We start from the raw sequence: 10,503 nt of genomic DNA, 5'->3' as shown, positions 1-10,503 counted from the left end.
TTAAATATGCTGTGAGAGTTTATAGAGCTGTTACTGAACAAAACAATTACTCTGCGAATGTGACAACATCATTGATTAATGTATTATTATAATATTCATTTTACTTCTGAATGGAAATAAAAAATAATGGAATCATAGAGATCACTTCTTGATTTTAAATGTGCCTTTCAGCTTCTCCCTGTCAAAGTGTGTCAGCAACTCTTCTTATTAAATTAAATTAATAAAAATGTATGGATGCAACTAATCTTCTCTGTTTTTATGTGTGTAAAGTAATGTATTATGGTGGAAGAAGTACTCCTATACTTAAGCGATACCACAACATACTGGATAATACTGCTAATCTTACAAATAATATTTCATTTAAAATGCCTGACATGATGATCCAAGTTAATATTGATATTTATTCATCAAAAACAATACATACAAATTCCAGCATTTCTGTTAGGGCCTGTTATGTAAAGCAATCTTAAAAAGAGCAGTAGAGAGTGTGAGGCTCATCATCAACACAGCTTCTTGCTTTCATCACTCTGGAGGGGAAGACCTGCCACTCTGCTCAGCTGAGGACGCAAAGCCCAAGATGTGACCTGTAAATGTCTCCATGGATATCTCATCTGGGATCGCACACGCCAGGGAATATTCAGAATTTCCACCTGGACACACACACACACACACATCAAAAGAGGATGCTATTTTTCAGCTGTTGTGTGAATTCTTAAGTTTGCGAGTGAGTTGTCTTTTACGTACTGTCAGATTCATGGCTGTCATGGTCAGATTGTTCCCCTCGTCCTGCTTCTCCTTCTTTCTCCTCCTCACTGATGCATAACAGGGTAGTGAAACACTCTGCCACCTCTTCCTCTGTCATGTGTTCTCCTGTCAAAAGATGTCAAAGAAACATGAGCATCGCGTGTCGGAACTGGAGCAGAGGATCAATAGTTTCTCAGTAATTGACAGCAATACAGCCAAAAACACAGAGAGAGAAATCCTCTTCTGACTGAATAGCATGCACATACCTCGAGTCTGTAGAAGTTCTAGCAGTTCATGTTTATGCAAAACAGCCTGTCCTGTATCATCACGGTCACCAAGGACGTGAAAAGCTTGAACAAGCTCATTGCTCGAGAGGCCCAAAGCTGGCCGGTGGTTGACATACAGCTTGATAAACTCCTCCAGGTCGATGTCGGTCACATATTTTCCTGTTTCTGCGTACTTGCTGAATTTGACCTCGTTGTGCATATCTTCTATCTGGTAAGATGTAATAAAGCAATTTGTTATCACAGGTCTGAGGTATAGAAAGACTTTTCTTGAATGATTTTACTGTCAGATAAAATGACATTCACGGTTGAAAATGTAGCTTCGTTTACACACACTGTACCTCTTGCTCAGTGGGGAAGTAGGCCAACGCTCTCATTAGAGAGGGAACCTCTGACAGAGGGATTTTGGTAGACAGTTGTCGTTTCTCCATTGTGTCAGTGCCTTGATGACGGACTTGGCAGTAATAGAAAAAGTTCTCCATCTCCTAAAAACATAAAGCTCAGAAAACTGAGAATCTGTGGTTCAAAAGGTATCAGAAATGTCTAAAAATCATAAGGAATGCAAGTAAAACATTGCTTCTTCCTTCAAGTTAATGGAACAGTCTGTGGCTGTTCACTTAACACTCAGTAGTCTTAGGAAACAAGGAAGACGTTTAACTGACCCTGTAGAATTTGCCATCTCTGCCTCCCTCTAAAAGAGTGTAAAAGGGCATCACGTCCCTCCCTCCCAAGGCAGCTGCCGCCTCCAATGCACTGCACTCACAACAAGAGATACGATTAACTCCAGAAAAAAATGGGTACACTTATGCATTTCCCCTGCTTCTCAGGTTGGTACTATTTAACCTCACTTTAAGCTTATCTCCCACGACAGGACAGTCCAGTCAGACGTTCCTGCGGTGAAAACAAATCGGCCGTCGTAAGAGCAGGCAAAAGTGGACACCCCTGTTGGATGGCAGACCACAGCGTTGGACTTGTAGGGGTTCCCATCCAGAGGCATGATCTGGAGACCCACCTGGAGGTACAACACACTCTTAATATCATATCATATCAACTATATATATATATATATATTCAAGATCTACCACTATTCTTATATCCAATTGGCCTACTTTACTTTCAAATGAACACTGTGACAACAAGCAACAGAGTAACACATTGTGAGAAATTAAAAGAGAAAAAGTTTTGCACACAGGTTGTACTGCAAGGCTGGAGGTGTTGGCAACTGCAGGATGATCATCAATCAATCAGGGCACGTCAACGGTGCCCAGGAGGGGATCTGGTACCCCTCAATCGACCAGTCCACATTCCATGCTCGGTCTCTGCTGGGACTTGCTCACCGGTTCCAAGGAAAGTCCTCACAATCTGAGCTACTGCCGGCCTAAAGCCTCTTACTCAATAAAATACTGGAAACAACATCCAGCACTGACCTTGTCCTCTGTGATGTATGCCAAGTAATATGAGTTTGTTTCAGGTTCTTTGCACATGGGAAGGACCACTGCTTTCTCAATGGGAGAGCCATATGTTGGTCCAAGGAGAGTCTTTCTGTAAATCACATGTAATAATGTTTTCAAGTATTTGTGTGACGAAAGTCGGAGAAATAGATTTCACAAATAATCTTGTTACAATTGCTCACAGACCTGCACATCTTAGTAGTGCTGTTAAACAGCTTCATCTTGTATTGGTCTGAGGCAACGAGGAGAAATTGCTCTGTAGTAAGAGGAGGACACCAAGTCATGCTCATTGGCACAGCGCTTTGCTCAATGCGCTCCGAGCTTAGGATGAGAAGCTTATTTAAGTCACTGTTTTCCAGGTCATACTCCACCTATTGTTCACAGAGAGACGTGTGGCAATACAATTAGTATCACAAAACACTAAACTAGTCCACAGTCCTACAATTTTCGACAAAGCAGACTAACCAGTCGGCGGTCCAGACCCAGAGAGAGCAGTCTGGGTTGTGTGCTGTCCAGATGAACCCCGAAAAGAAGGTCTTTGATGGGCTTGTAGTGGGAGTGGTGTCTGCCCATATATGCCCAACGAGGCAGAGAGCCTCCATTACTCTGCAAACGGAATACTGTCACCGCTTTTCCGGCGTCCTAAGAGTGAACAAGGAAGTGAAGCTATACCATGTCTCACTTGAGGTTATAAGAATGTAATAGAAGAATAGATTTGCAGGACATTATCATAGCCACAAACCTATTTCACAATCACAGCTATAAATAAAAAGGTCAACATGATTTCACAAACTCCAGTCAATGTTGCCAATAACAAAGTTCAAACATGTTACACTGGATAGTGAAAAAGGACTTGCTCACCGCAGTGGCAAGATACTTTGAGTCTGAGGAGAAAGTGATGTGGTGGATGCTGTCTTTAGTGAAATGAAAACATTCCTCTGGATCACTTTGTAAAGTGCTGGGATTCAGTATGTGAACCGCTCCACTGCCAAAGCCAACTGCCAGGTATACTCCTGTTCAGAGACAACAAGGTGGCTCTGTACATTGCAAATTCATGTAGCAGCTGGGTGACGCTGGCTTGTATGGAGCATTCGTTTGTTGACAGTCAGCAAGAATGTCGGCTCACCTTGAGGGTCGAAAGTGACACACTGAATCTGCTCCTCTGTCTCGAAGACCCTGCTGCAGAGGACGGCTTTGTTGTCATAGTTCCACACTTTTAAAACACCCCTTCGATTGCCCATGGCCACAACTGGCTGTTTGGGGTGGCAGGCCACTGCAAGAATAGGCCCACTTCCCTTCTGTAGCAGGATCTGAGGGATGCCTTTCTGTGTATTCACATGTATCACTGTGGAACTGGCTGTGGACACAACAAAGTTCCTGCAGAAAAAGAGAGGTCAGCTCAGCTAGAATATACGTAACAGTGTAGACTGGCAACATAATAGATTGTATTTCTTCTACCTGATGAGTAATGGTTTTGCCTCCAGTGTGTAGTCCTCCAGGTATCCTTCTGCACACTCTTTGGAAAAGGAAATGTAAGTAATAGCATCCAGGTTGAACTCACTGTACCAAATGAGAAGCAAGAGCTCTTCATCATAAAACTTGATGTGGCCTTGAGTGTCCCCCGTCACAACACAGCTGTGATGTCAAACAGATGGAGAAATCAAAATCAATAAATACATGAACATTTTATTAAAAAACAACAACATGAATAGCTCTCTCTCTCTCTCTCTCTCTCTCTCTCTCTCTCTCTCTCTTGCTACCTGTCAGTGACGGTGAGAGCAGTGATCGGATCGTTCTGAAGGTGAATGAGATAGATTCTGTATCTGGAGGGGTTTTGGTTTGCAGCTAAATCTTCCGTCACATCCCACACGACGAGGCAGCCGGCCCCAGTTGCCGTTAGGGTCTGATGCTCTCTCAAGTGAAACACAGACAGTGACCCGCCCGCCATGGTGCCCGTTTGAGAAGCGTACTGAGCAAATACAGAAGAATCAAATCCACAGGTAGCGGAATCATGGAACTTCAACGTTGAACAGTTTAAACATCGTAATATATATTAAAAAAGAATTGACATAAATGACAGAAACATCTATGACATCTTCTACAACATTTTGATGATTATTTGTACCTCCTTAATCGTCAGGGCAAAGTATTGCAGACTTCCTTTGGCCTTAAAAAAGATCAGATGATTATTGCAATAAACATACGTACGTAACAGCTGTTTTATCTATTTAGAGAAAAAGGGACCAGCAGGACTTACCCTGCTGTAAAACAGCACCTTGCTTTTACTATTGCTGAGCAACTGAGTGCTATCATTTGGATTAAAAATGATGTAATCCTGAAAAACAATTCAACATTTGAATGTTTGATCTGCTGACTGACATATCTATAAAGTAAGGTGACGTAAAAAAAAACAAATGTTAGAAGAATACAAAAGTTACTTACTTGGAAACCATGGTTGGGACTGAGTTCAATAAACCACAAAGGCTTATCTGTTTCTTTTGTCCAATCCCAAATACACACACGCTGTGCAAAGATCGTCAAAGGGTTAATTGTGAACAGATTAATTTTGTCAAATCCAGTGTTAAATATCAACCACATAAGCTGTTTTTGTGAACGTGATGTTGTACGGTTATATCTACAAAGAGTGCAGTTTTTGAGATATTTACAATTTCTTATCGTTTTTTCATTTGTAAATTGTACTTAATCCCTGATGCTAATCCTAAAAAAGATCATGACATAATGTTTAAAGATCCTAAATATATAGATACATACACTACCATGCCATCAAGAGAAGGTCAAATGACAGAAAGCCACAGTGTTTGGTGGTGTCAAACTCTTGACCTTCTATTTTCTATTCATCATGAATGAAGACCAGAAGGTGCTACTTAACAAAACCACAGATCATAAATGTGTCTCTGTTTTTTTTTCCTGGATTGTGCATTTCACAACCTAGAGTATCCAACACTGTTTACTTGATTTAAAAAACAACTGCTGGCACACTCACTTGAACTTCCTCAGCCCCGAGGGTTACCAGATGTTTCGTGTCTCTTGAAAACGCCATCGCGGTGACACCTCCCTCGGGGTGGCAATCGAACAACGTATGCACTGGAATGCTGAAATATGCATCATTTATGTTGTCACCATCAAGAGCAAAGGTTAATACATAAAAAAGCCTAGATGTAGAATGAAGAGCTACCCAGAGTAGGAGTCCCATATCATCACTGTGGTGCTTGTGTCTGCTGATGCAATCCAGCGTCTGTCCTCGCTGACACACATACGTGAGATGTTGCAGCAGTGACCCTGAGAACATTGAGTATAGACGTTAGGCTTTTTTAAATCAACGCTGCAACCTGAAACCTGCTGATTTTTATACCTGAAGTATGTGCTGGGAGTTTGTTGTGTGATTGTAGATGACCCCAACATTAGCTCCTGAATAGAGCACCACCAGCTGATCGTGGTCTTGCAGACTGAAGGCAGGAAGAGCAGGATTCCTCCCAAATACCCATGCTAGAGACTGAATAAAGAGCACATTTTCAGTTTTGTTATGAGTGACAGTTCTTAGATTACCCTTTGATCCAAAGAAATGTTTTGTTTGAAGTAAATATTTTTCTTGAAACTTTCTTGACTGCAAGTGCAGAGGGTCAATATACAAAGAGTACTCATTTTGTACAAATATACACCTTCAACAAAGACATGCTTACCAATGCATGTGTTCTAGTGAGGGCACTCTTCTTTGGGATGAGTGTGTCTCTGGTTGCAGTGTAGACTTGAGACTGCCCTGTTTCCTCTTTCCTAACTCCTGAACTCTTCCCCAGCTCCTCCTTAGCTTCAGCACCTGACATGATGTCTAACCACTTCACGTCTTGGACGGTTACTCTCTCTTTGCAGTTGCTTCACAGAGCTTTAAATTACCTTTATTCTGTCGACGTCTCTGCTTACAGCACAGTTAGCTAGTTAACAGTTAGGCTAAGTTAGCCAAAGAGTAACGTTCGGCTACAAAACATATATATATATATATGGCAATTAAATGAACTGATAACACATAACCATAATATCAGCTCTTATAAAATCCTTTCGTAACTGCTCAATTGCATTAAAAAACACAATCTCTGTAATTTAGCTCCTGCGAAGCGTCTCGTTGCCTAGTTACCATGGAGCGAGTGGATGACAAGTGAAGCTCATTAAAATAAAACACGGATGTTCCGATTAGCCCTTTCAAATTAAAAGCACCATTAATAATATACCTAATCATTTGGCTGCAGTATTGCGTTGCAAAAATAGATTTTTATATGCAAGCATGTAAATATCCCATCAAATATGATGCATCGGTTAAGTTTAGTTTTGCAAGATGGATTACCAACTGATCAAAGTGGAACACTGCAGTTTGTTCATTTTATATATTAATTTAATTGTACTCAGTTCTACATAATTTGTGTGTAATTGTTGAATGTAAACACCTCCTCAGGTCATTAAAACCTGTCATATACTGTTGAATACTCTGTTTTAGCTGAACATAACTTTGGTCAGAGTGCTTCTCCATTTTGAACGTTTATTTTGGGTGTTTAATGTCTATGGAGTAAGCTTTGCCTTGTATTTATACAGGTAACATAAACGTGATGACTATATATTTGTTCTTACTACTTCAGGTTGGTCACTGTATTCTGAAAGTATTTTACCGGAAAAGCTAGAATGACGACACTTGATGAATCTAAAAGTAATATTGCAGTTCCCCGATGTGACCACAGGAGGGCGGTAAAACAACTTGACACCGACTCACTAAAAACGTTAAACTAGGTACAACATAAATACCATACCTGGGGCTGTCTGTTCGGAGTGGCCTTAAATGAGCTGTAAAATACAAAAACAAGGACAAGACCTCTCCAATAGTTTTTCATTTGTTTTCAAAATAACAAATATTAAGTTAAAACAACAAAACAGCAGTTTGATACACAAAGTACACATTATTAATTCAGACAGCTATTACTAAAAGAGCAGCAATAGAATATTGAAAGCCTCTATCACTATCTGTATTTTCCTCCTTAAATTGTGAAGATTTTTAACACCTCAGAACAATTAGCAAGATCGTTATCATTTATATTAGTTCGTGATCGTTTCAGTTTGGTCACATGTATTTTGAAAGTATCTACCGGAAGTCTTGTTATGTTTTATTAACGCTGACCTGACAAATTCAATGTGTTGTAGTTCTTCACTGTGACCACAGGGGGGCAGCAAACACATGTTATTCTAAATACCGTCAAGACATGAAACCTAAATGTTTACACCGCAGGACAGGGGTCATTGTGACAGACTGCTTTTTGAAAACGAAGGCATAATACTTAATGTTAACGTTACACAGTATAACATAATTTATAACATATAAAGGTAAAACCTACGTCACAGACAATGATGTGGTTACGCAATGTGACCACTAGAGGGCAAGGAATTCCCTCATGACGACCATCACCTCCACGAGCGTCAAGATATAACAGCAAATAAACACTTCCGGTAGAGACATTCAATATAGAAAATGTATTCAATACAGAAACCGGAATTCAAAATGGGCTGAATCACGGGGTTTGTTATGTTATGGTCGAGGGAGACGTCTATGTGTTGGACGTGTAACTCTGGATAGTTAAAGCGGGTAATAAGTACATATTTCCACCATACTTTTACTTTGAAAGGTCGACACTGTGTTGAGCTTCACAGTTTGTTTCCTCAATACTTTCCGGTTGCACAGGTTTGAAAGCAGCTGTTCTTCTGTCTCCGTGTTTAGTTAGTGCAACGTGAATGTTCGCTAGCTAACTACTGTTTCATTCTTCTCTAACTACAACTAATCAACCGAGATCTGGAGGATTGTTGTTCTCACTGTACGTTACAAGTTATGAAGAGCTTGTGAAGAGGAAAAAAAAAAAAAAAAAGCCGATAAGGAAGCAGCTCACGTCATGATTCCACCAGCTGACAGGTGAGGAGGAGGTTCAACAACTGTGACCACCAGTTGAATTAGTTTATACTTCTACCCGAGACAGTTGAATAGTTGTCAGCTTTTAAGTCTAACACGAGCCGCTCTTATCTCCAACAATCCCCTCAGCTGACTGTCATCTGACGAGCTAACAGCGTTAGCCTGCTCTCATGAACTATAGCTGAGCTTTTAATCTAAGGCTCTAAAGTTAGCTCCAGTAGACTACAGGTGTCACGATGTAGTATTAGATATTGTGGAAAATAAGATTTAATAGAAAGGCAGATGAAAGAGTTGTTGGATGTAAAAGCAAAGTGTGAGAAAGAAAAACTTCCTGTAAAGAAACTTTTATTTAGAAAGACGGTGATAAATTCCTTAAACTGGTTAACAAGATAAGACACTAGTTGGTATATTTGCATGGTTAAATTATTAATATACACATGTTCTATGTTCTGTCCAATAGGTGAGGGTGGTACACGGAAGAACTCTGCAATGTGGACAGATAAACAACGAGGAATCCGAGTGTCTCAGCAGGAGCTGCTCTGCAAGAACGCCTGTGGCTATTATGGAAACCCGGTGTGGCAGGGCTTCTGCTCCAAGTGCTGGAGGGAGAAAGCACGCCCAGCTGCAGCCTCGAGGCAAGACGAGAGGTAGACCTGCTCACTCACACTCACAGGAGCATTTAGACCCTGTTGTATGTTATCAACACCATGGTGTAGGTGGAGTCGCATCTTAATATCATCACGTGCAAGTGGCACCCTTGATGATCACCTGAATAGATGCTATGCATACTCATTTTACACATTGTGCTTTGTTAGTATAACTATCCACTAATACTGGATTGAGGCTGCTTAAGTGCTCTTGGCTTAAAACTGGGTTCAGATTTGAATGCCTAATGTTGTTGTTCTCTGCAGGCCGAGCACTGATGGAACTCCATTCACCTTCTCCAAATTCGAGGAGAAGAAAAGCACAGAGAAAGGTCGTCGAATCAACACAATGAGGAGGCTCTTCTGGGGCAGCCCATCGCCTCCTAAACCTCAAGGTAGTCCTGTTTGCTTTGTGTACTTCGATGCAAGTGTTCAAGTCAGACCTCCTCATCAGCAGGTGTTTTCCTTCATGGCCTCGCGGACCGATGGGGTCCCATGTGCACATGTCTGGGTAGTGTAGTGCTTTTATTGCTACGGGGTCAGTAGGGATGCACCCTTCTCCTCCTGTGTGCCCCGTTCATTTACTATTTTACCAAATTCAGTGACCTGGCCAGCAGTGTTTCAACAAATGGAGCCATTCTGAGTAACATGTTTACTCATTAATCTGGAATAACATCCACCTTTTGTCCCTTTTAGAGTCCTCTGAAAGGCATGCGAATGTGTTGAAACCTTATCAGAGCCTCGAGCCCGGAGACTTCACCGGTTTCCTAAAGATACTGAAGAGCCCTTCCTCCCAGCGCCTGCAGTCCCGATGTACAGCTTTCCTCAACACAATGGAAGCTTACCACGTAATATATCTGTTGTAATATTTAACACTACACTTCTCATAACTTCTTATTGACTTCTTTGATCAAAGCGCATCATCTTCTTTACAGGACCTGCCGGTACAGAAGCAGTCGGATCTTGTGCAGGATTTCTTCCAGTCTTTTGCTGAATATTTTAGCAGTGAGTACAGAACGGTTCAACACCTCCGGGGCCGGTTATCCTGAAAGAATTTGTATGACTTTTTAAATTGCCGTTGTTTTTAAAACTATATATTTCATTTGATTTTCAGGTTTTCCTGAGGCTCAGGTCACTCGGATAATGGAGCACGTAGAGAAGTTAATAATGACACGGTTGCACAAATGGGTTTTCTGCCATGACAGCTGTGACGATGAGCAGATGGACCTTGCTCTCCAGAGGAGGATACGGTAATCCATAAATACAAGTGTGTATATGTATGTATGTATGTATGTATGTATGTATGTATGTGTATATATGTATATATGTATGTATATATGTATGTATATATGTATGTATGTATATATGTATGTATATATGTATGTATATATGTATGTATATATGTATGTATATATGTATGT

At 40.9% G+C, this 10,503-nt stretch overlaps 2 protein-coding genes across 3 annotated transcripts in view; one reads left to right on the top strand and one right to left on the bottom strand.

Annotated features, from left to right (window-relative positions):
* Nucleotides 1-387: 387 nt before the first annotated feature.
* cfap251 (cilia and flagella associated protein 251) lies at nt 388-6,589 on the bottom strand. Of its 2 annotated transcripts, XM_031856523.1 has the most exons (20): nt 6,181-6,589; nt 5,853-5,993; nt 5,676-5,779; nt 5,484-5,592; nt 4,922-5,002; nt 4,737-4,814; nt 4,605-4,646; nt 4,240-4,448; nt 3,938-4,114; nt 3,606-3,856; nt 3,341-3,492; nt 2,945-3,121; nt 2,666-2,850; nt 2,456-2,570; nt 1,877-2,040; nt 1,691-1,781; nt 1,370-1,513; nt 1,011-1,239; nt 745-870; nt 388-650 (listed from the first exon to the last, which is right to left on the bottom strand). In XM_031856523.1, exons 1-20 carry the CDS (start codon nt 6,319-6,321, stop codon nt 523-525), a joined length of 2,844 nt encoding a protein of 947 aa, XP_031712383.1. In that variant the 5' UTR covers nt 6,322-6,589; the 3' UTR covers nt 388-522. The 2 variants fall into 2 exon arrangements, with proteins under 2 accessions (XP_031712383.1, XP_031712384.1); XM_031856524.1 differs by lacking the exon at nt 4,737-4,814.
* A 1,584-nt stretch (nt 6,590-8,173) lies between these two features.
* The window catches only part of LOC116388584 (rab5 GDP/GTP exchange factor-like), a 19,561-nt gene continuing 17,231 nt past the window's right edge, over nt 8,174-10,503 (top strand). The window contains exons 1-6 of the mRNA XM_031856596.1: nt 8,174-8,441; nt 8,899-9,085; nt 9,350-9,477; nt 9,779-9,930; nt 10,018-10,087; nt 10,197-10,332. Coding sequence (XP_031712456.1) covers nt 8,928-9,085; nt 9,350-9,477; nt 9,779-9,930; nt 10,018-10,087; nt 10,197-10,332 — 644 coding nt within the window. The 5' untranslated portion in view covers nt 8,174-8,441; nt 8,899-8,927. The remainder of the gene's footprint in view (nt 8,442-8,898; nt 9,086-9,349; nt 9,478-9,778; nt 9,931-10,017; nt 10,088-10,196; nt 10,333-10,503) is intronic.

Source organism: Anarrhichthys ocellatus, unplaced genomic scaffold (genome assembly GCF_004355925.1).
Source record: "Anarrhichthys ocellatus isolate YVR2014 unplaced genomic scaffold, GSC_Weel_1.0 scaffold17, whole genome shotgun sequence".
NCBI lineage: Eukaryota > Metazoa > Chordata > Actinopteri > Perciformes > Anarhichadidae > Anarrhichthys > Anarrhichthys ocellatus.
The sequence above is the reverse complement of the archived record's forward strand: the minus strand, read 5'-3'. Positions and strand labels throughout refer to the sequence as shown.

Bases quoted from the DNA above. Each gene is read 5' to 3' on its own strand.
- cfap251 (XM_031856523.1), bottom strand. From the start codon at position 6,321: ATGTCAGGTGCTGAAGCTAAGGAGGAGCTGGGGAAGAGTTCAGGAGTT. The intron at 4,115-4,239 runs GTAGCAAGAGAG...TTGACATCACAG, and splicing joins GCTCTCACCGTCACTGACAG to CTGTGTTGTGACGGGGGACA. The intron at 2,571-2,665 runs GTCTGTGAGCAA...TGTGATTTACAG, and splicing joins AGCACTACTAAGATGTGCAG to AAAGACTCTCCTTGGACCAA.